Here is a 26401-nt window from a genome sequence, read left to right as displayed (position 1 = left end):
AGGAGACCTCAACTATGAAAACAGGTTCCCGTTCCTTGAAGAGGAGACGACTTTTTGAATACTTTTAAGCAATTTCTATCATGCACTTTCATTCTTATGCACGATTTTTCAGCATATTTAATCATAATTCACTCATATTCTTGTCTTTCAATAATGTTATTTTAATATTGAATACTGACTTGGGCGTCAAAGTGCTACCGTTATTTTTACAGGTACCCATCCCTAAAGCTTGTAAAATACTTCAAGCCAGGAGTCCAAGTCCACGAAAGAATTAAGCCAAGTGATTTTTGCATGCATCAGGATCAAAAAGAGAAAGAAAAACCTTAATGTGTAAGGCTTGACAGTTACCTGAACTCGCCTCGCCAACTCTAGCTTGAACCTGGGACTAGCCTCAATCGCATTTTTCGGCTTTGCCCTGGTCCAAAACCCTCTGGGCCCAGAATTGCTTTTTAATTGTGAATCAAATATTTTCTTCAATTAATTAATATAAATGATTATAATTTATACAATTATTAATTTATATTCTGGTTTTCATATAATTGTTTTAAATTTAAATTAATCCAATTTATTATTATTCACATGGTGAAGCCTAGAAACAAATTATTCTAAAAAGAAAAAAGTTATGAATTCACCAATCATAAATTTAAATAAAATTAATATTTTATACTATATGATGTGTATAAAAATTGATTTTCGTAAAGAGGTCCAAATTATCTAAAAAGCGAAAAGAAATGTAAAGCCTATGGTACCCCTAAGGGGTCCAGTTTGGGATAGGGCCCATAAGGCCCAGTCCAGGTAGAGCCCACGTGGGGACTGGAAGGTCCCCCGAAAAAATAAATTAACCAAAAAAGAAATTTAATCGACCTAAATTCGAGAGTGCCCCTACATAAGATAGCCACACAGGCCCTCAAGAAAACTTAGGACTTGAAATCTGGTGGCGTTCACGAGGGAACGTAGTTGGCATCCACATAGGATCTCTTGAGGCCTCCTCACATAATTGGATAAGGACAAGCAGACTCTTGAGGACACATGGCCCCCAAAGAGAAGCGCTATAAATCCTAAAAAGCTTGGTTTCAGATAGGAGAAGACTCTTCAACCACCTCTTTGAAAATCAAGAAAGCTCCTCAACCATCTCATTGAAAATTCGAGAAAGCACCCTTATCCCTCATAAAATACACAGCAGACTCCAACCGACCCCCGAATCTGAGGGGGATCCTCCAGCTACCCCTTGAATCCGAGGTAGATCCTCCAACTGCTGGAGACTATCCACTAAATTTGAGGGGATTCAGTATTATCCAACAACTTTGAGGTCATGCACCCCCAAATTCATGATGTTTTCCAACTAACTCGTGGTTGCCTATAAATAGAGTAGTCCCCAGCGAGAGAAGAAATGTTTTCACATGTTTTTGATATGTTTCTTCGGTTCGAGCCCCCATACTACAACTTCACCTTTATCCTACCACTTTAGCTTAAAGAAACATTGTAGTTTCATACTTAGAGCTTTAATTCAAAATCAATCTCTCTCTTGTAAATAAAAATCGAACAATAACACTCTCACTTTTACGTTTTTATCTCTAGTACTTATTCCACCATTTTTGACTATTTTTTTGCTCGCATTATTATATATTGAAAAAATAATAAGTTAATCAAATATACAACTAGAAATAAACTCCATGCATTTAAGTACTACAAATCATTGAAGTTTTTCAAATTATTTAACACATGAAAACAAATCATATTTTAATTGTTCACTAAATTACCTCAATTGTTCATTATTAATCATTTATATACAAACGTTATTTAATTTCAAATCATCATTTTTAAAAAGTGAAATGGGTGAATGAGAAAATTCAAAATTCTATTATATGATTATTAATAATAATTATGCCAGGTCGGGGTATGTAGGTTCCAGGCGAGTTCAAGATAGGTCTGTCATAAAACTCGGGACCCATCCCAAACCCTAACGAATTCAAACATTTAAATTCAAGCAGCTTAGAGACTCATTTAATTTGATTCAAACCTATCCTATTCAAGATGAGTCCGGGACGGAGCCCTGATATTGTACCCGGAGCCGTTGCCATGCATATGTGTAATATGGATCAATTAGGGTTGCCATAGTAGTGTGGCTATTGAGTTATAACCATAAAAATAAAAGAAGAAATTCAATGAATTCATCAAAGTTTGAACAATACCAATTCTAAACTGAGCTGTGATTTGAATAAATAAAATTAAGTGTATCACTAAGTGAATTTGAAAAATGTGACAGCCTAGACAAGACTGAATACAAACATATCTCTCTGTAATAATATTTCAGATGATATCAAAAATCAAGACTTTCTTACCATAAAAACCTCCAAAACCATTACTCCAAATCTTCCATATTAACTCCAAACAATCCCCCAACACCTTATATATAGCAACACCAAGAAACCACACATTTCACCATCACCATATATAGCTAGCAGCTACTCCGGCCGCCATGACAAGAAAGAAAGTGAAGCTGGCGTTCATCACTAACGACTCCGCCCGGAAAGCCACTTTCAAGAAGCGGAAGAAGGGTTTGATGAAGAAGGTGAGCGAGCTGAGCACGCTCTGCGGGATTGATGCCTGCGCCGTTGTCTACAGCCCCTATGACTCCCAGCCGGAGGTCTGGCCCGATGGCCGCGGCGCGCACCGCGTTCTGGCGCAGTTTAAGCGCATGCCAGAGATGGAGCAGAGCAAGAAGATGGTCAACCAGGAGTCGTTCATCCGCCACCGCATCTCCAAGGCGGCGGACCAGCTGAAGAAGCTCCACAAGGATAACCGGGAGAAGGAGATCACTCATCTCATGTACCAGTGCTTGACTGGAAAGGGGCTTCAGGGGCTGGGCGCGGCGGAGTTGAATGACATGGGGTGGTTGCTTGATCAGAACTTGAAGGAGATTTATAAGAGGATTGAAGGGTTGAAGAAGAAGGCGGTGGAGGCGCCCGGGAACGGGGTGGAGGAGAAGCCGGCGCCACTGGTGCTGGATGGGGGGATGCAGAGGGCGGCTCCGCCGCAGCAGTGGTTTACGGAGTGTATGGGGAATCCGGGTGATAATCAGCAGGGGCTGGGAAGTTCGTTTGGGCATGGCGGAGTAGGCGGCAGCGGCAGCGGCGGTGGCGGGGAGGAGATGATTTTGCCGTTCAGTGATGGGAGTAATAGTGCTGCCATGTGGTCTAATGTGTTCTTCCCATGAGCACTTTCATAATTTGTGATGAGTTTTTATGATTTTAAATTAAAAAAAAACTATTTAATTTTAATTTTTCTTTGTTTTCTTTTCATTTTCCAGTATGGGAATTTTATGTATTTTATCATTTCAAATTTATGATCATGAGTTTATTGAATGGCTCTCTTCTTTCTTTGTTTCCTTTTCATTTATTTTTTTGATTGATTGATGTATGATCTAAGAAGCTAGCGTTATCAATTATATGGTAAGTATGTTTTACTTGTGTCTATGATTAATTCGGTTCAGTCAAACTTACTTTGCTTAAGAATTCGGCAAAGCGGGATCGAATTAAAGTCATTATCACTATCCCATGAAAAAATCTAACCGCGGAATGTATTCTTTGAATTCGCCCAACTTGACTAAGGAAATTTCTGAAGTCAAAATTGAAAATCCAATATATAAAATTAAATTATGAAGAAATTATTTTCTTTTCATTATGCTTTATAATTAAATTTCTCTATTATACTTATAATTTATTTTCAACACGCGTTATTTTTACTAGTAATATAATGAGTTGGAATGCAAAAAATCTTTTGTGGATTCACCAAGAATCATGAACCCAATGGGCCCCTCCCAATGAAGTAGATCTTCTATTGCACTTTCGATCACATATCAGTACTCACATTATGAACAATGTATGATATTTCAATTAAAAAATATAATTAAATTAAACAACATCATATATAATACACACAGCACCTTAATATTTATATATTTATATATTTCAATTTATGATCGTGCGTGTTTTTTTGTTTATGTTGGTAGGTGCTCGTGCTTGTGTATATGTGTTTGCAGTGGTTGCATACATGTATATGTGTGTATTTTTGTGCAATGTATGGTGTGTGTTTTCATATTTTGCTATATCGCTTGTGCTTAGACGGGGTTAAGCGGATCCCAACTCATTTGATATGTATGACCTAAAGAAGTCCAATCCAAGAAAGAACAAAAAAGCCCAGGACCTCCTCTGTTAACCCAATGACCCACAAAGGGAGCAGGAGTCTAAAATAGCCACAGGTTTAGCCCAAGAATATGGTCCATTAAGAGATAATTGACCCAAGGCCCATATTCAAATGTCCCGCACGTGGCATACACCTGGCCCCCGAAAAGCTTTAGACTCCTTAGCGACTAGGACTTCCTAGCAGCTAGGATTCCATGCTGATGAAGGATCTCTCCCAACTCGAAAATAACTCTTCAAAAGCAAACCTAACAGAAGATAAAAACAGATCAAGGCTTATCCAAACGATTTTCATCCTCTTTTTTCGAAAAGTAAGAAAGACATGAAGATCCTCATCTTAGGGAGATGCCCTTATATAAATACAGGTTTGGTCCCTAGGCAGGGGACACCTTCCAAACTTCTTGAATACAACTTTTCACTTTCATCTAGCATTCTAACTGCGACTTCAGCACAATTTCTTCCATAAATTCGATCATCCTATCTCAATTTGTTTTTCATTTATCCTTTTGACGATTATTTTCTCTCTAATCTAATACTAACTTGAATATCGGAGTGCTAACATGTTGTTTTGCAGGTCCCGTTTCCCAAATCTTTCGACTTGTTGATTTAGGTCTAAGACGAAAATCCAAGCTTGTTGGACCCTGTGCTATTTCTGCACGTATGAATTGGCGCAGTTTGTGAAAACACAAAGTTGAAGTTGTGAGTCATAATTGAAATTCCTAACAATGCTGTGAACAGTCAAAAGGCTGTGGAAACACCTGGCTATTCGGTCTCAGCACCTTTGGCACTAGTGCCACCACCTCCTAGATCTGCAGGTCCCGTGGCAAAGCCCCCTTGACGTAGCACCTCCTTTGATACTTCCTCGGGAGAGTTATCTCCAGCCCTCCTGGGAGCCATTCAGCAAATAGTCTCCATAGCCATATGAGAGCAGGTGGCAGGATTGATCCCGCTCGCATGATCACCCCATCTGATGTGGACGCCCCAAAAGAAGACGCTGAGGGAGGTATCTCTTTTCCCGCACCACCAGTGGTAGGAGGACGAGGACATCCCCCAGTAGCCCAGCAGGAGGTTCCTCCATAGTGGTTTGTGCACTTGGAATGCTTACAAAAAGACCTCCAAGATGTTCAGTACCAGATTGTAGGGGCCCCCTGAGGAAGAGCAGCAGGGTATCGCCTTTACAAACACAGTGATCGCAGATGAACTCCTAGCAAATTGCCGTACCCCAATCATCGCTGAATATGATGACACTTCTGACCCTCAGGAGCATCTCTCACGTTTTGAGAACACAACCCTCCTACACAAGTATACTGACGGGATCAAATGTCGTATTTCCGTCACTACATTCGCCAGGGCGGCTCAACAAAGGTTTAACCAATTGCCTGCGGGCGCGATAGGAAGTTTCGATCTCTCTTTTTACACCAGTGTACCAGTAGTCGAAAGCTTCAAAAAATAAAACTTAGTCTATTTACTATTCGACAGAAGGAGAACGATCCTTTGAAAGAATACCTCCAAAGGTTTAATGCAGCTGCATTGAAGGTACCTTTTGCTACCTAAGAAGTAAAAGCTAGTGTTTTCTCTTAGGGGCTCCTGGACGGAGACTTCTTTAAGTCCTTGGCCAAGAAGCCCGTAGCCAAGTTCAATGCCCTATTAGCCTGAGTTGCAAAATACATCAACATAGAGGATGCACAAGCCTCCATGAGGGAGAGCAGCTGAAAAAAGAGGAATGAAATAAAGGAGGAGACGCCCTCCAAGAAACCTCGAACAGATTTTCAAGACAAAAAACCATCTTTTCAAAAAGTGAATGCGGTGTACACCCTGTTGGTTGTGCCCATCACCTAGGCTCTCATAGCGGTAAAAGAAAAAGGTCTCTTAGCTTCCCCCATCGTCCCAAATCCCATAAGTTCTGCCATTTTCACAATGACTGCAGCTATACCACCAAAGAATATCGATACTTCAAGAATGAAATCAAAAGATTTATTCAAAATGGATACTTGCAAGAATATGCGTGTTGTGAAAAGGCCCTAGGAACAGGACCCTATAAAAAATAGAAGGCTGATAAATCAAAATAGGCGAAAGTTTCCAGCCTAGAACCCCTTCCAAAGGAGGGAACCAGATCTGCGTCTGGAAGCAGGACTGGAATCAATGATCCCCTCATAAGGGAGTCTACAAATAATAGTGGGAGGACAAAATAGAGGTGATTCCCACCATGCTAGAAAAGCACAAGTAAGAGAGGTGCATGATATAACCTTGAAGGAGGTACTGAATGTGGATGCGATGGAGGGCACCCTTTCATCCAGTTCAGACGAACAGAACGACCAGGACCTAAAAACTCTCACAATGACGCTCTGTTCATCATAGTATTATTGGCTAACTATGAAGTAGGGTGAATTTTCATAGATTTGGAGCGCTTGACGGATATATTCTTTGGGGAAGTTTATAACTAAATGCAGTTAGGCAACATCTCCCTAGAAAAGGTGAACACCTCTTTGTACGGTTTAGCGGGAGGAGTATACATCCTCGAGGTATGATCTCACTCCCTTTAACCTTAGAGACCGGGTCCACTCGAAAAACTTATCTACTGGAATTCCTGGTGGTGGATATACCATCTGACTGTAATGTTATTCTTGGGAGGCCTACCCTAAGTGCTTTTCAAGTGGTAATTTTCACTTACCATATGAAGATCAAGTTCCCTACATTTGGTGCCGTAGGAGAGGTGCAGTAGTGCCCCCTCCAATCACGTAAATATTATATAGAGGTTCTACTCAAAGGTAGATAAATTGTTGACAGCAGGACACATCAAGGAGATATAATTCACCGAGTGATTATCCAATGTGGTTCTGGTACCTAAGCCTGGAGGAAAGTGGAGAATATGCATTGATTTCAGGGACCTCAATAAAGCATGTCCAAGGATTTTTATCCTCTACCCCAAATCGATCAACTAGTTCACTCCACATTAGAATGTGAATTATTAAGTATGATGGACGCTTCGCAAGGGTACCACTAGATTATGCTGGCTTCTGAAGATCGTAAGAGGGTCAGCTTCATCACTTTTGCCTGCACATTCTGTTATATGGCTATGCCATTTGACCTGAAAAATGCAGGAGCTACCTACCAGTATTTGGTAGACAAGATATTTCGTGTACAGCTAGGGAGGAACGTTGAAGTTTACGTGGACGACATGCTAGTGAGAAGTAAGAAGGTTAGAAACCACATCATAGACCTGGAAGAAACATTTTATCTTGAGGAACTATTGATTGAAGCTTAATCCAGGGAAATGCACGTTTGGTGTATGAAGAGGGCGTTTCCTTGGGTTCATGGTAACTCAAAGAGGAATTGAAGCCAACCTTCTCAAGATTAAACCTATCTTGGACATGAAAGCACTGACTAACGTTAACGAAGTACAACAGTTGACCAAAAGAATAGCTGCGCTCAGTAGCTTTATTACCAAAGCAGTGAAAAAAAGTTTGCCCTTTTTTAAAGTGCTAAGAAAAGCGAAGAACTTCGAGTGGGACACCACATGCCAGCAAGCCTTCGAAGAATTAAGAAGTATTTGGCGAGGCTCGCTATTAGTAAAACCTTCTACGTATATCTCTCCGCTACGCCTCAAGTTGTCAGCTCCGTTCTCATTCACGAGGAAAGAGGAAAGTAAATGCCAATTTATTATGTTAGCAATGTACTTAATGGTGCGAACGGATGCTATACTCCTATCAGAAAAATGGCTCTAGCATTAGTAATCACAGCTCAGAGACTGCGCTCTTATTTTCTTTCACATCCTATTGGAGTGAAGACTAACTTGCCATTGAAGCAGACTCTCGGTAAACCTGATACTTCCGGACGCTTAGTGAAGTGGGCCGTGGAATTGAGTGAGTACGGCATTTCATATCTATCACGGACGACCATCAAAGCTCAGGCTTTGGCTAATTTCACCTCCGAGATGGAAGGAACATTCATGGAGGACATCTCCAAAATCGAAAAATGGTTGCTTCATATGGATGGGTTATCCACAATTGAAGCCAGTGGTGCGGGTATAATCATCACTTCACCTCACTGAAAGGATTTAAAATTTGCTGTCAAATTCAGATTCAAGGCCTCTAACAATGAAGCTGAATACAAAGCACTCGTAATAGGCATGAAGATGACTCACGAAGTAGGAGCCAGACATTTCGTGGCTTACTTAGATTTCCAACTGTTAGTCAAACAGGTAGAAGGCATGTATGAGGCCATAGAGGAAAGTATGACATAATACTTACAACAGATAGCATAATCGAAAACAAGATTCGAAAGTTTCCAACTCATTCAAATCCCAAGAGAAGAAAACGTTAAAGTTGATTGCCTTTCCAAGCTTGCTAGTGCTTTAGAAGATTGCAAAACCAAGCACATTACTATACAACACCTCCTTAAGCCGAGGGCTCCTCTAAGTATTTAAGTATCTTTGAGAGAAGATTAGAGGACACCTGTGATCCGATTGTTGGAGGAGGGGTACCTCCCTAATGATAGGTGGGACGCAGCCAGGCTCAAGTTTTGGGCCACTTGTTTCCTACTGCAATAGTGGATCCTCTATAAGAAATCCTTCACTCACCCTTTGTTCCGATGTTAGTCTCAACAAGAAGGGATACGTGTCCTTAAAGAAATACATAGTGACTGTTGTGGAGCGCATACTGGAACATGGACACTGATTAACAAAGCTTTACGGGCTGGATATTTTTGGCCCACCATGAAGCAAGATGCACGACAATTAATGAATAAATGTGAAAAATGTTTGAAGCATGCCTCGCTTATACATCAAATGGCAGAACCTTTCTCCATTATGTTATCACCCTGTCCTTTCTCACAATGGGGCATGAACATCGTGAGACCTTTTTCCCTGGCTCCTAGCCAAAGGAAGTTTCTTTTGGTTGCTATTGACTATTTTACAAAGTGGGTGGAAGCAAAGCCACTCGCTCGCATTACATAAGAAGAAGTAATGAAGTTTATATGGAAGAAAATTATCTGTCACTTCGGGTTCCCCCGAGAAATAATCTCAACAATGATCGACAATTTCAAGGTCGAAAAATACAAGAGTGGTGCAAAGGCTTACATATCAAACAAAGATTCACATCGGTGGCACACCCCCAATCCAACGGACAGGTTGAGTTCACCAACCGTATCCTAGTACGAGGGATTAAAAGGAGATTAGAGCAAGTTGGTGAAAACTGGACAGAAGAGCTAACTAGTGTTTTATAAGCTTACAGAACAACTCTTCGAGGATCTACGAGGGAGAGACCCTTTGTGTCGGTTTATAGGACTGAGGCCATCATCCCCACCGAGTTAGGGATGTCCTCTCACAGAATCCTGCATTTTTGTGAAGAACGTAATACGGAGCTCTTGAAAGAAAGCTTGGATCTCATTGAAGAATTAAGAGAAAAAGCTTTCATTCGCATACAAAGATACAAAAACACCATGATTAATGCTCATAATAGAAGGGTGAAAAGTCGAAGTTTCCAAGTCGGACATCTAGCATGCGAAGGGTGGTCATCTATTAGGTCCTACTTGTGAAGGACCCTACAAGGTCACAGGAGTAATAGGATGAGGAGCTTATGAATTAGAAGATCTTGAGGGACGCCCCCTATCGCGACCTTGGAACGTACACAATCTTAAAACATACTGTGTGTGATATCCCCCTCACTACACGAGTCCTCTTGGAGAACATCCTCCTCAAAGCATAAGTCCTCCTGAAGGATATCTCCCCCTTAGAGAATAAGTTCTCTTGAAGGACATCCCCTAGAAGAATAAGTCCTGCTAAAGGACATCCTCCTCAAAGAATAAGTTCTCTTGAAGGACATCTTTCACAAAAATTAAGTCCTCCCGAAGGACGTCCCTCGTCACCAGACAAGTCCCCTCTGGAGGTTTTCTTCCTAAGTTGGGGGCATTCCCACAGAGGTATGACATTTTCTAGCTTTATATAATATAAGAAGGCGAGGCATAAACCAATATGGAAGTAAGCCCTACTAAAAATCATACAGGCATCCGTCATTGAGGGAACCCTAGGTCTCCCATTTCACGCCCTCATATGCCTTTTATTCATCTTTTACATATATACATTTCACAATATAATATGAAAGATAACCTTGTGCCTAAGAGCATAGAATACAGAAAGAATATTCAAGGGGGTACACCCCTACAGAGGTTATCCCTCACGACATGCCAAAAGGTCCCTTCAAGTAAGAAACGGGTAGTTTATTAGTCAGAGATAAGAAGACACATAAACAACATGGCATAAATTCTATGGTGGATATCAAGCAAGAAGTAAAACAAGAAATGAGAGTCATCACATTACGGCTCCCGGCCTAAAACATGCCGTGGGCAAATCAAAACAACATTCACAAAAAGAAAGAAAATTGTTTCATCCCCATTTCTGATGGTGGCAAAGGAGCACAGCAAGAAAATAAATTGTTTCAATGGGAGAGGGGCAAGTAGATCTTCATTGTTCTTCTCCATAGGTGGCGTCTTCATTCTCTTTCTCAGCTTGGTCCTCGATGGCAGGCTATCTGCATGACTATCTAGGAGTCCTCCTTTGGCGAACAGGGGTCATCCCCCTCCTTCAATTCCGGGGCACCTGCGCTCAAGGTGTCCACCACTGTAGAATTCATTGTTGCTTTAGGGGGGGGGGGGATTTCTCACCTCAGCTTCAACCTCCCCCAAAGTATGATCCAAACTTCTTCTGCAAAGCCCTCCTTGAGTCAATTTGGAACAAAGCATAATTATGAAACAAAGCCCTCCTTGAGACAACCTGATTCAAGAGGGAAGGTTCAGCAAAGGGTCCAGAACATTATCCATTGCAACCCCAAAATTGAGAAAAGAAGGTCCGTCCTTTGTTAGGTGGTACCCCTGAGAGCTAAGAATTATTCTTTGCAAGCCACGAAGCCGTGTTGAAAGTAAGGCATAACTATCTTTGCCACATCTTGCTCGTAATCCATTGATTTCATAAACTCACCAAGGCGCTCGCCCAATAAGCCTCCAGATAGCGTTGGCTCTCCCCAATATTGGAAAAGTCAAGGACAACCTTCTCAATCGCTTTTTTGACCGCCCCCTCATGGCCAGCAGGTTCATTTTGTAGTCTGTTCAAATCTTTCTCAAATTGTTGGCAGCAGCTAGTGCCCTCCTTCTTTGCCTCTTTTAGCTTGATAATATCAGCACCCTAGCACTCCACTCATTGCATGGTTGCATGGGTTACCTGTCAAATCCCATGATCTACAAGAACAAGTCTTTTCCTTCATATTTATGGATTCTATCTTTTGTTTTGGAATATGTTGTATTACTTATTTTGCGCCGCACATGACTTTATGGGACCAAAAAGACTTGTTTTTAGATTTAATGGTACCAAAACACTATAGGATGTTGGAAGGCCGTTTTTCCTCATTTTTCGCAGAATCACGTGACTTTTTCTGCCAAAATGGTGAGGTTCTTCTTAAAACTATATGTGTTTCTTAAAACAGGAAGCGACGACCCTTCTTAAAACTATTTGTGTTTCTTCGTTCATGGCAGGAACACACCCATCGTACCTTTAAACCAAGTCCACATCACCTTGGATAGAATATTCTCCACCAATATACTATTAATTAACAAGTGTTTGGTGTTCCGATTACTAATATATATGTTTATTATTGTGCATTGATCATATAATAAGAGTAATGTATTTATCTCGTGATGTACTTTTCTCAATTAAACTCAATCTAATCTTAAACTTTCCTTTCACATGTAAAATATTATTATCTTTTTTCTTTTTTTTAGAGTTTATTATCTTTTTTTTCTTAGAGTGGTAATTACACATGTAATTACATCAATATATTAATAAATTGAGTAATATGTCAATTCAACCAATATTAATATGATTAGAAACATAAACAGATTACAGTAACTCACATAAAGTGAAACGAACACTCATATAAAGTAACACAAGTACCCATAAGACTGATGAATCTCAAACTCATCAACTCAAATTTGTTAATAGGACCTCAGTGTTAACGAGTAAAATATTATTATTGTATATTTTTGTTTTTTTTTGGTTACCAACTTCAAATGTGAAGTAAGTACTCATTTAGCCCTACAACAATGAGTGATTCAAATTTGTGTGTTTTGATTGCTACCATAACTTTTCTGTGTTGTTTGACCCATTTTTCAATTATTATTATTTTTAATTAAATGCCACCAAAATCACATTTTGTAAACCCACTCTTTACATAATGACCCATATATAATTCCATTAAATAATTTTAATTCCTTTATTAACTTTAAAATGAATTTAGTTTTAAATGTAAATTACAATCTCTATTTGCATAATCAATTATAAAATGATGAGTTTTACCAAAAAAAATAATTATATTAAAATCAATTATGAAATACGTTTTAAACTTAAATAATAATTCTAGAAGTAACCCAATTAAATGTTCATAGGAAGTAAGGGGAGGAGGTGTAGATGGATTAATTAGCCCATAACCCAAAATATTGCTTAGAGCATAAAAGTCAAAAGCTGAAAAAAAAAGCATAAAAGTCAAAAGATGGGTTAAACCTTTATTATAAGAATCAGCTTTATGAAACAAGATTACACTCCCAACAATCTTGACTTACACCTCCACAAGTTAATCAAATAAATTCCTACTTAGATTTCATTACTCATTAAATTAAAGAAATTATAATGTAATATCTTGTTGTAATATATATTATTGTATATATTCTTGTTTAATGATGGGGTGAATTACGATAACCTCTCTAAATGTTTGACTTTATTATAAAGTATTCTTTCGTTGTTTGAAAAATTATAAATATTTTTTCAATTGTAATGGTCGTCTGACAACTAGACAATCCTTAGCTTTCCATCCATTTTTGTGGTGAATTGACCAAAAATGTCCTTGTGAGCTGTAAATTTAATTTTACTTATTTTTTTACAATTTTATGAATTTTTTATGGACTAATGTGAACAATTGTTTTTACAATTTTTCAATTTTTTTTTCTATCTCATCCGATTTTTTTTGTTTATTTTCAAAAGATAAGAAAAATACAATAAGGGTAAAGTTGACAATTTCAAGTCCCCGTCAAAGGATTACAATAATTTCATCTAATCGCGGAATATTGATAATTTTTCAAACAAGAGAATATTTAATTATACCAAATCTCAAAAAAGCTGGTTATAATTTGATTTTGATAATTTACACCGTATATAAGTGAGTAGCATGACTTTTTTCTATATCCCAGCCAACGGGTTGACGTTTTCTTGTAAGAAAACCATCAGACTTTGAAAAAGTTAAGGTTTACAACCCCTATAAATAGGGACTCGGTTGTTAAGGTTCTTGTGTGCATGAGTTACAAGTAGAGCTCGAAACACCTTTCATCTCATTCTGTATTGAAGACAGTCTTTAGCATTGCAAGGGATTAGATATGTTGAAAATGGGAGAGCGCAAGATGATGATAGCTGCAGCACTCTTGGCCATGCTATTTGTGGATGTTGCCTTTGCTGCTAGATTTTTCAAGGAAGGATGTGGTTGGGGTGGAGGATGCGCAGGGGGTGGGGGTGGTGGTGGGGGTGGTGGCGGTGGCAGTGGTGGTGGAGGGGGAGGCGGCGGCGGTGGAGGTGGGGGGGGAGGTGGTGGAGGTGGTGGTGGCCTAGGAAAAGGGTGGGGGAATGGAGGTGGTGGAGGCGGTGGGGGTGGTGGAGGTCCTGGTGGCTGTACCGACTGCGGCTGTGGTGGAGGTGGAGGTGGAAGCGGCTGTGGTGGGGGTCACGGTGGATGGCAATGAATAACATGCATAATGTATGAAATTTAAAGTGTGCACGAAATTCAGTTCTGAGATTTCAGCAAATCTTGTAATAAAAGTGACATAAAAAAATGTTTCATTTTCACAGCATGTAATGTGTGTATTTTCTTACTATGCGACATAACAGTAGTTTACGTTTTTATGTTTACAGTATATCTCCAAATTGGCAAGAAATGTAATAAGAAAACTAGTTTAAATCAAGAAGAGAGAAATTCTGGAGATCTAATTGAGCTTAATTAGTGATCATGGATTTTGAATTTCAACACCACCTAAAAATGCAAGAATTTAGTCAACACAAAAGTATAAAATCCTTCACCACTCCAACTTACCTCCAGACTCAAGAACCACAGAACGCTTGCTGTTGGCCTTTTACCGATCAGTATTTTACCTCAAGGACTTAGCGTCCTTAGCATAGTCTATGAGTAGTAAAGAATCATCCATAAAGCACCAAACTGTTAAAAGGAATGCCGATGCTTGTACACAGCACGACTCAGTGTGAGAAAACCGCAGACTGAAAATGGAGGAAAGACGCTGCTCATAAGCAATCAATATGTGATTGTCTAGCTACTCCTTACGCCAGACAAAACTGCCAGAGAACGAAGCACATAAGAATAAGTTGAAATCATTCTCAAAAATTTTTATGTCAAGCCTAATGTTTAGTGAATATATAGCTCAGCCGTAACATATTCAACAGTATGCAGGCACGGCAAACTAAAGTCTCATAATTTGCTCAGCGGAATCAACTTTGTTTGCCTCGCGTAACGTGTACTTGAGGACGCATTCCCTGCCACCAGTGTAGGTAGTGCAACGCTCATTAAAGTACAATTTCCGTTCATCCTCCCTTGTATCAAATTCTCTTAGTTTTACCTTAAAAAGATACAGGCAAATTCGAGGAGTTGCGAAATGCTGAGCAAAATTCCAGGTCTTTGAGAAAGAGAATATCGTAACAAGATCAGGCTTCTCCATCACCGCTCCGTACAGAAGCGACTTTCTGCGAGATCATGGACTCGGCCAAACGGATTGCTCTTTGAGATCCCGTGATGGTAACTTTCCTGCAAAAAAAGTAAAGGCATGATGAGGTTGCTTTTCCATTAGCTTCTCCAGAGAAACATTAGAAATGTCATCTATTCATACCTATCTGATGTGCCAGACATGAAATCGCCCCTCTCAGATATCTTTATCCTAGCTCCGCTAAGCTGCAGGGCCAAAGAAGCACATACTCAGCAACCAACCAGTTAAAAGAAATATGAAAATCTATATATGGACCTGACTCATCTCCATAATATTCCTTCCACCACGACCAACAACTATCCCAATATGCTCATCCGCAATGCCAATAGTCACAGAACTGCTTCTATCTTCCTGTAGGACCAACATTTACACTTCCGGCTCATAAGTCAAACACACTGAACTTTAGAAAAAGCTGAAAAAGGATGGGAAAGCAGACTCCTAAAAACATTTGAAAGGAACTGGAAGGCATCCATTTTTTTAATAAAACTGGATAGCAGTTTTTCCAAATAAACTTGGACAGCATTCAACTTTCATCTAATAGAATCTGCTTAACAATGGCTCGACAACTTACAGTGGTGCCATGCATATTGCTATCCTTGGGCACTTATATATTATGATTTATTTTCAAAACCAAAATAAAAGATGCGTATATTTATTTGAATAACAACAGTAGAGAGGAACCAGTAGGTTTCCCTCAAAAGCCTACTACAGGGCAAAATGGCACACTTGTGCCCAGCTCTTCAGACAAGAAAGTATAATTGACAACTTAACTTCATAGCTGTATATATCCAAGAAATTATTTAAATAAGCAAAGGTCAATTTCCTAATGGGCACAATAAGATAGTTTAGGGTCAAAAAGGTAGCTTTGGTCTTATCCAGAAATCCAAATCAGTAGCTACAATACCAAGAAAGAAAGTATTTCATCAAAATGATTAAATATGATTACAGACCTTGATTGGGGTGGACCTGTTGTTCTGATACTTCCCTCCGACTCCATTTGGTCCATAGTTCACCCCACCAAATGCTGAAATGGAGGTTACAAATGGCTCAATATCGCATTATGAGATAACAGTTAATTTCAAAAAGGAAAGAAAAGACAAAGTTATGTTCCTCTTTAAGTTTTACTTTCCAGAAAACATTATCAATTTTAATTAGCAAAGCAATAAGGCATCGTTCCTACTAGGTATTCTCAAGATAATATACACCAAATACAGCAGCAGTAATTGCTACATGTACCTTACTAAAAACGTTCATGTGGAAATTGCTCTCCCACTGATCTTATATAAGTTATATGTGCAAAGGAGAGGGAAAGGCAATTCTTTTATGAGTCTCAAGATAATACATAACAAAACATGAAGACAAGTCCAAGGTCGTTTTGACATTCTTGCACTTTCAGAAGATAACTTTATTACAGGGAGATGTTGAAAATTGGTAACAGACAACAGAATCCCACTATCAAATCTGATCATTAGCATTGGAAAAAGTTAGAAATATTGCATCAGAGCAGTCTGGAACACCAGTTTGCGGTGATCTAAAATCATATGAGCCAGATACCATTCTCAATTCAGATTTTTGTCCCATGAATATTTTAGAAAAAGAAAATACAAATGGAAGCTATGCTGTTATCACTATTTTATGTAGATAAATGTTAAGTATGGTATACTTATACATGAAATCCAGAGCATAATATTAATGAAAAGAATCCACTGAGTATACATGTACAAGTTAAACATGCAAAAACAAAAACTTGAAAGATGACTTGTCAAGGTAGAGAGTAATCCTTCACCTTCACTGTGTGCTTGTCAAGATATTACACAATGATAACCTTTTCTGCTATTTCGACCTAATATAACATAGAATGATTTTCTACACCACTTGAGTAAACTAATGTGAAATTACACAACATGGTGATGCATCATGAACTGAAGTTTTAGAACCATGACACACACAAATTCACTCATGTAAATAGTGCTTCCTTTAGAAGAGAAGAAAAAGGTAAGACAGTAATGGTAGGAAAAGCATAACCCATGCTGCGCTTGGTCGACATGCTAGAAGCCTAAGAGCAGTTGTTCCATGCTGACATTTTCTTTGTGGCATACCTTGGATTATATTGTCAGTTCATAATTGATTTTTGAATAGCTAAATATAGGTGAGAATGGAAAGAAGTGGTCATTTGATCTCGATCTCATTTTCACCCTCAAAACTAGTGGCCTTAAATCCTAGTGACTGATCATATGATATACTCTAGAAGTACACAACTCTTTATGGAAATAAAGTATTACTGGTTAGGTATCCAAACTGAAGGGGAAGAAGCATCTCATTTTGGAAGGAGGCAACTTCCTAAAGGTGACTGCAAATTTCAATGTTTGCTCATTACAATAAAAATCCCCAATTCGTTTTTTTTCTTGGTAGAAACTTGTAATTAATAAGATTCGATACATGTGTAATTAGTGGTGCAATGTTTGTTACCAACAAGGTGATTAAGCTATTGTATTCGTGATGCTCCATGCCTTGGTTGTGTGCGCTTTTCTTCTAGAGCTTCCCAATACCTAGCTCTTTTTTCACATGAAAGATTATATACGCAGGACTATTAGCTCATACACAAGCTAATGATATGTGTGGTGATAAAAGATACGTTTTCCTATTAACTATTACTATTATCATTTACTTAAAGTTAATTGGAATGCATATACTTGTGTACTTCTTTCCTGATTCATTTGTGCGAATGCTCCTAGTTCATCGTTCTGCACATTTCTTTTATGTTGCATAGTTCAGCCCGCTTGTTTTTTGAGAATGTCTTTCTATTTGTGCGTGCATGTCATTGTTTTTGTGTCTTTTGCTGCTAAGGATATTACTCAACAAAATGCCTGAGTTTGACCATGACTGCTGATTCAAAAACTCTTATCTGGTTGCCAATGTCAGAGAAGTAGCTATAGCACAATCGCTAATAATGCAAAGGATTTCTTGTGTCAACCATATGGCATGAATAAATGGAAGAAGTAACAAGTGCCATCACAATGAGGGAAAAGGAAAAAAAGAAAAGAGATACAACGTACATTTTGAAAACAAGTACCTGCATAAGGAAACGGGGCATTTGCATACTGATGGTAGTACTGATCCTCTACCAGTTTCAGGAGGATTAACTCAATCGCCCGCATTTGTTCGCCTAAAGCACCAGCCACCGTGACTAGCCTATCATGCAAACCGGGGTAGTAATTGTCCTGGGGAGATATCTTAATACTAGCTCTGGAGTCTTCCATCAGCGACCTGTTCCAACAATCGAATAAAGTTAAAGTGACATCAAACAGATAAATGTTGCCTAATGATCTTTATATACTACTCACTAAAGCACGTCTGTAGACACAAATCTATGATAAAGTCGTTTTATCGAATAAGGACTAGTACATATTCCTCTAAAACAATGGTATAGGTAAGATCAGAGTTTATCTTCCTGGTTAACTTATTAGCAGATCAAGATACAACCTGGTTATCTACTTCTTTTTTATCTATTAGATCAGAAGACAAATGCCAATGAGGCCTACTTAGGATACTTGAAAACCAAATGACAAGATGTTCAACACTGTAAAACAAGAGGTACAATTACACTCATTGCACCATTTGTTAAGTCGACATTGCAAAGCATATCGAATGCACCTATAGATTATAACAAGCATGAAAAATAGAGATAAACGAAAAGCCACCTTTTCAGGCGATACTGTTGGAAACAATTAACCGAGAATTCAAGCACATAAATACAAAAACATAAAGTGAAGTATACTTTCAATAGATCGACTCGCTAAACATGATGCAGTTTATGAGTACTGAATGAATGCCCCTTCCAGTATCATGATTGAATTATGTGTGCATATTCCCCATTAAGATCCTAGCAAACAAGAAACAACCACATCAAAGATGCTTATAATGCAAATGATTATTTGGATATTTCATTTCTTTTATAAATCCGTGCAAGGCGGAGCAAAACATGTCTCTTATTTCAGCAGTACTAACTACTTTGCCTTGTTCAGATCCATGATTTTGGTAAGGAAGCTGAGGGGAAGAGTATCGAAGTAAAAATGCTTTCATATGTTTGGTATTCCAAGTAAAATACTAGGGAAAGAATTTCAAACAGTGAGAAAACTAGTTATGATTTTATAACACACCTCAACAAAAGGTGAGGAAAAGATGGGAACCCGTATAAAAACTTCATCTATATGTTCCTGCCTATATCAATCTTCAAGCAAACATCCTTACAAGCATAACCCAATTTCTCTTCTGCGCTCTCAGCACACCCATTTTGATCCTCCTTTTCCTTTCCCTTGGATTCAATTATTCAAACAAAAAACAGAGCAGTTTCTTTTTCGGGGAAAAGAAAAAGAAAATTACATTTCCACCAAATAATAAAGCAGACCCTTAACCATGTCAATTCTCAGAAGCCTCTTCACTTAATTTCTGAGATTCTAGAGATTCATGCCATTACTGAACATCTAGAATTTAAAGTTTGTTATCTGGCAACTGAAGAAAAGCTTTTCGAGCAGATTAGTTTCTTTTATTTTGGGTTTCCCGTTTCCGAAATTTTCAACTAATCTCTTCAAGTTTCTGCTGGTCAGTTACACAAGGTAGAATTTTGATAAACCCACAAAATTTCAAAGAGAAATCAGTAATTTTTCAGTGTATAAGGAGATTGAATACTAGTGGATTCAAATTCTATATGCACTTTTTGATATTGTGTTTTTCCAGAGGTTCTTTGAAAAATATTAGCCCATACTATGCTTCTTTCACCACCGAACCAACTTGATATATCACTCTTCTTATGATTTTTTTTCCTTGTTCCTCGCACTAACTCTGCTTTCTCATTTTCATGATCCAAAGGAAGTATTATAGTTCCCCAACCAAATACCAAATAAATCAAACTGACCAATTAAACTTCCCAGGCAAGCACGGAAAAGATTAACACATTCAAGGAAGAAAATAAAAAAAAACAGTAAAGCTACCATCCAACAGTTTCATACTTTTAAAGTCAGAATTGCAGATACAGCAACAAAGTTATTACAGCATTTCAGAGAGAAACTTTCGTACATTCCAAGAATAGTCAACTATTACTGGGCAATAAAATTGACACAACGTGTTTCTCAACCTAAGAATGAAGCTGCATACATACTTTAAGAGTAAATGCATTGGAACAGTCACAAACAACCTTCAGTTGTGATGCAGAAGAAGATACCATACGCCAATTGATAAATTGAGGCACTTATTCAAATATTAGTCTAATAATTTATGGAGACTGACATCTTCATTGACTAATCGCTTCTTTAACATCAATTGAAAGGCGACGTACTTAATAGTGCATAAAAGAAGCAGGCAAACCTTATGATGGCTCCACCTTTCCCAATTATTCCACCACAAGAGCTGTTGGGCACAACCAGTCTAGTTTTCGATTCAGGATCAACTTCACCACCATCCTCGGCATAAAACTAACCCAAGCAGAAAAGAGATCCGTTTAGTAGTAAATCCATATACTCATCTCAAAAACTTAAAGATATTCTCCTTACCTCATCCAGCAATTTGGAGAGGATGAGATTGACTGCATTTAATATGTTATCAACTGTTCCGGAAACCATGATAATCCTGTCAGACGTGCCAGGAAAACACTCAAAATTGCGTGACAACTGGATGCGCGCTCCAGATTGTGACTGTATATCATTGATAGTTGAACCACCTTTTCCTATTACAGAACCAGCTTCAGCATTTGATAGAAGGAACCTAAGATGGGTTTCCTTCTCTACATTGTCTGTGCAATAACAAAAAGAGAAAAATTTAACAAAAAGAATACAAAAAGTATTATATGCAATTAGGAGCACTAGGTCGGAGAATGATAAAACATTCAACCATAAAATGGAGAGTAATGAGTATGAGTAAACATGTTCCATTGCATTTTCCCAATCCTTACTTATAAAGCATCTTTTTTTTCCAAATACGGAAAGAAATAGTTTAGGGTAGTTAGTCCCAGTCTACATTGAAAATGAGGATTAGATACACTAAAGGAGCTTCCCTAAAGAAGCACTACTGTTATTCCTCAACATAAGTTTTTACTAGTCAAATAAAGCCAATGCAGCACAGAGTTCCACATACAAATAAAATGACCAAATGATAGGGATTGATGATGCATCACCATATTAGCCGCATTAGATTCACAACTAGTATATGAAATATATATAACACACACAGATCAGATTCATCAGAATGTTATGCTTTGATACCACCACAAGTTTCTTTATCAAATAAATTTAAAATTACAGGAAAATTAAGCATATACATCAATAAAACTCGGTTTCAGTGTGGGAGTACCAGATTGTTATCAGAATGTTGCTTAATCGAGAAGTATACAAATTACAGAAAAGGGAACTATTTCTAGAATTGATCTTTTGCCCCCTACTATTCCTCTTCCTTATGGGAGAGCCTTTGCCCTGGGGGGTTGAAGCATAACCTCTTACACTCACCGAGCAGTCTAGCATAGTCTCATGCTACTTCTACTTAATTAATCCAAACTTCCTTGAGAGTAATAGCTGATCGAAAGTTCTCTACATCAAAGTCATGTAGAAAATGTTGAAAAGCTCATCTGCTCAAAATTTGGAAGTATTTATAATATTAAGAACTTACTCCCTCCATCTATTTTAATTGAAACGTAATTTTAGATAAGAACCAAAAATATTCTGGATGCTTTTACAGTTTTTTCTTAAAAGCCATTACTGGACTAAAGGTGTCAAATCATTATTTTAAGTGTGAAGAGTAAATTTTGACATAAGATTTCTGTTGTAAGGGAAAATGTACTGTTTCCATTATTAAAGTACACTAACTAAAGACCCACACTAGCTGAACTCTATCCATGACTTCATAGACATGACACTCCCATTTCACCACTAAACTACATTTTAATGGCCACTGTCACAGTTATTATATTATACTTTTAATTGATAATTGATAGAGATGACAATTGGTTTTGTCTAGGGTGGATTTCCCAAGACCTGCGACTTGACTGATCAAGAATTTTATGGAGTCGATGGACCCACTTTGTAATGTTCGAAATATTAAAGAATCATTTTGAACAATTATTTTTAAAAATAATATCATCACAAGTTTCTTAAAATGTGAAAATTATAATCTTTGTAAAGAACTAATCATTTAAATATTTATATGTACATGTCTTAGTTTTTGAAATATTGAGATCCACAAACATATCTTCTACTTTCATATATACTAAGCTATAAGTTATATTTTATTAAATTTTATATCATATTTATGATATATATGTGAGCATATATATATGCAATATACTCATTATTATAGGAATACACAGAATAAAATACACAAAAGAAATTTAAAAGATTACAATAATTTAAACAGGTTTGGTCTAGGTGTAGTTAAACTTAAAATCCAAGATACGCCCTGAGACCCTGTCCAAAGTTTCCAGCCCTAATTGACAACATTAAACATCTTTATAGATATGTTTCCAAAATTAGATATGCTACAGATAAATCGATCTCATAACATTGACTCATGAAATGCAGTAAATTATAACTCAAATTCAGCGTTCAGTGTGACACATGAATAGCATAGCATTAACAATCAGAAAATAAAGAACACCAAGTATTAACATATGTTTCAAACTGGCCAAGAGTTCCACAAAATCACTATCAATGCCAATTTCGAGGGTTTCGGCAACAACTATTTACAAAGTAAAAAACACAACGATAATGTTAACCGGTTTGTACTCTAATTCCATGCTATTAAACAACAAATGAGCTGATGCAAACATAAATTTCACGTTAACTCAAAAATTTACCGAACAAAACAGATCCAGGACCACAGATCTTCAGAAAACAAGTTGATTAAGTCGAACTAACATCATGTAAATACGTGTAAATGAATACATACATACAAAAGCGTAGAGAGAAGGAAACCTGGTGGAGGCGTTGATTTCCGAGGCGATGATTGATTCTGCTGGACCTCAGACGCCGCCGCACTATACGGAGATTTACCACCTTCCATTGCCATATCTTTCTATATACTAATGTATAGTTAAACTTAACTTATATATGCAGAGAGATATGGTCAGAGCATTTGAAATGTTAGAGAGAGAATCGAAGTTGAAGAACTCTGATGTGATTTCCTTTTGTTTGTATGTATAGGTTGTGATGTTGGGCTGTTGGAAACTTGGAAGTCCAAATTGCATTTGAATAAGGATAAATTTTATAAGATTTTGTTGTAATTATAAATACATTCCACTTATATAAAAAATTATAATTATCTCACATGATATTTGAATAATGTTACATTACTTATTGAAAAAGTGAGGAATACAATAAATTCAATAATATCCTCGTGTATTTAATGAGACCTAATTTAATTGACAAAACTTATGTTTTATGATTTTAAGGTCATGAAGTCAAATCCTACCAACTTCGGGTCGTTTCATTGGCCTTCCTTTTTTTTTTTTTATAGCACTTCTCGAACACCTTCATCTGTTTGACGGGGCATTCAAGTTGTGCCTCATGTTCAAAAACCATTTGAAAAAATAATTAATAAATTAAATTAAATTAATACTAAAATACTTACTCTCTTACGTTTGTGTGCCCCAAAGGAGGATGACCCCCTGCGTTAGACGGTAGCAGCTGCGTCCAGGTTTGACTGCACAATTGGCCTTATTCTTTGTCAATTGTGATCGAAAATCTGGGCGAGCCCAATACTCTAATAGTTGGCGCCAGATCTCCTCGGGCAGCCACAACGAGCTTTTTGCATAAACTTACCCGCCTGCGACTTGACGACCTTGAACATCGCCTCGTCATCGCAGTCCCACTAGTATGTCAGCTGCAAATGTCACATATAAAAAGAATGTAAATATTAAATAAAAAATGTAAGTATTACTTAAAAATAAATGTTATTCTTACCTTTAAATTAGTAAACCAGAATAATTGGTGCTCCTATGGGATCTGCAATATGGATCCCCAAGGATGCGGATAATGTTTGCGGACCGTGGCCTGGATTCGAGAGTGAAAATTTTGGTCCAGCCTGATAAATAATTAAATATTAAAATTAATAAAAAATTTATAAAATTATTTAATAATTTTTTTTACATGACCTCGCATCCCGGAGGTTGATATAACGTCTTTAAGACGTTGGTGGTACATCCCACGCCCTAGTCGGGGCCTGTGAACCGCTCGACCCTGCTGCAGGTGACCCCGGTATAATAAATGTTGTAGCCGTCCTGCAACGGCACTGATGCAGGCTCTGGTGGTAAAGGTGCATTCGCACCAACAGCGGGAAGAGGATTGGGAAGGCCACGGCCGCGTGCACGACCACAGCCCCGGCCACGACCTCGTCTCGAAGAAAGCGGAGCACCGATAGTCATGGATCTACAATTTAAAAAGAAATAATATTAAAACTATTAATTGTATTTTATTATTGATAAGATTATATTTTTCTAAAATTTTTAAATGTTCTTAAAATTTGCATTGAAGTTCATTTTTTTCGTAAAAATTGCATTGTAGTCCATAATTTTCTAAAAATTGCATTAAATTCTATGATTCTTGTAAACTCCTTAATTTTTAAAAATTGCATTAAGGTCCAATTTTTTCCTAAAATTACTTTAAGATCCATTTTTTCCTAATTCTCCTAAACTGCATAATTTTTCTATAAATTGTATTAAGGTCCAATTTTTTGCTAAAATTTACATCAAGATCCAATTTTTCCTAATTCTCCTAAACTGCATAATTTCCTAAAAATTATATTAAGGTCAAATTTTATCCTAAAATTGCATTAAGGTCCATTTTTTTTCTAAAAATATATTAAGGTCCATTTATATGCATTTATCCTAAACTGCATAATTTTCTTAAATTATGTGGCGTTCTGATCCAGTGAGCCATCTCTTCTTTGAGGCCCCACTAGCTCGGCCAGGTGGTTGAAAATAGACCGTTGGATTATATCTTCGTTGCTCATGAGATCATGGTTTCTATGAGGCATGCTTCATTTGGAAAGAACATCCGGCTCAAAGTAGTGGGAAAAGAATAAGCCATTTCTTCGATTATGTATTCCTCAATATGTGCTTTATTCTTCACATTTTTCTTCAAATCACGTAGGAACCTTTCAAAGGCGTACATCCACCTATATTGCACTGCCTCCTACACGAACTTCGTATGGCAAGTGAACAATGAGGTGCTCTATTGAGTCGAAGAAAACTGGAGGAAATATCTTTTCAAGGTTCTACATGTTGACAACAACACTGTGTTCCAACTCATGTAGCTTAGTGACATCAAGTGTGGTCGAGCATGTGCTCTGGAATAAAAGACTCATCTCTGTTAATGCGCTCCATACATGATCGGGAAGTATCTTAGGAAAGGCAATAGGGATTAATTTCTATATGAATACGTGAAAGTCGTGGCTCTTCATGCCGTACATCCTCAACTCCGTCATGTCGGCGCAGCGACAATGTTAGACGCGTACCCATCGGGAAATTTAAGACCACGAATTCATTCGCATATCCTCCACTTCGCTCCTTCGTAAGGGTATAGACCGCTTTAGGCATAGCGTTCAGTCTCCGTTCGTCCAACTCAAGCTCCAGCCAAGTACATATAATCTTCAAGTCCTTCCGTGAATTCAAATTATCCTTCGTCTTTTCTTTTATATCCATCACGGTGTTGAATATATTGGTAAATACATCTTTCTCAATATGCATGACATCAAGGTTGTCTCGAATCAGATGTGTTCTCTAGTATAGAAGATCCAAGAAGATGCTTTTCTTCGTCCACTTGTAGTTGCTACTATAGTTGGAAGGAAGTGTCAACGGTTGTTCAACTGTAAGACTTATGTCTGCAACCTAATCGTAGATTTGCTCTCCTGTCAGCCTCAAATGTGCAATTTTATATTCTACACAATTTTTTGCAAAGGCTTTCTTGTTCCTTCAGTAAGGTTGGTCCTCCGAGAGAAACTGTCTCTGGCATTCAAAGTAGCATGCCTTCCTACCATGCTGAAGGTGGATTGCCCTTGTGTCATTCATACAAATTGGACACCCCATAATACGGTGGTACTCTATCCAGACGTTATCCCATAAGCGGGTAGGTTGTTCACAATCCACATCAACGCCGCCCGCATAATAAATGCCTGGTCCGTGGCATTATCGTACGTTCAAACACCCACATGCCACAATTACAACAGCTCTTCGATCAATGGCTCTAAATACACATCAATCAGACGCTTCGAATTAGAAGGGCTAGGGATCACCATCATAAGAAACATGTACTCAAAACTCATGCCACGTCCGACGAATAAGTATGATTTTACTGCCCGTGTGGTGCAAACCCGTCTATGCAAAAGTCCAATCGAACATTACACGACTCTTCTAA

General features: G+C 37.9%; 1 protein-coding gene and 1 pseudogene across 1 annotated transcript; one reads left to right on the top strand and one right to left on the bottom strand.

Annotated features, from left to right (window-relative positions):
• The first annotated feature begins 2403 nt into the window (after positions 1-2403).
• LOC105161076 (agamous-like MADS-box protein AGL80 pseudogene) lies at positions 2404-3351 on the top strand (annotated as a pseudogene).
• An 11155-nt stretch (positions 3352-14506) lies between these two features.
• LOC105161033 (protein BTR1) lies at positions 14507-23192 on the bottom strand. Its single transcript, XM_011078593.3, has 8 exons — positions 22964-23192; positions 20555-20793; positions 20370-20476; positions 18079-18272; positions 15956-16029; positions 15261-15356; positions 15129-15190; positions 14507-15046 (listed from the first exon to the last, which is right to left on the bottom strand). The coding sequence occupies exons 1-8, from the start codon at positions 23055-23057 to the stop codon at positions 14947-14949; spliced, it is 966 nt and encodes a 321-aa protein (XP_011076895.1). The 5' UTR covers positions 23058-23192; the 3' UTR covers positions 14507-14946.
• Between the last annotated feature and the right edge of the window lie 3209 nt (positions 23193-26401).

The sequence above is a fragment of the Sesamum indicum genome, linkage group LG4 (assembly GCF_026168435.1).
Source record: "Sesamum indicum cultivar Baizhima isolate 11 linkage group LG4, ASM2616843v1, whole genome shotgun sequence".
NCBI classification, from domain to species: Eukaryota; Viridiplantae; Streptophyta; class Magnoliopsida; order Lamiales; family Pedaliaceae; genus Sesamum; species Sesamum indicum.
The sequence above is the reverse complement of the archived record's forward strand: the minus strand, read 5'-3'. Positions and strand labels throughout refer to the sequence as shown.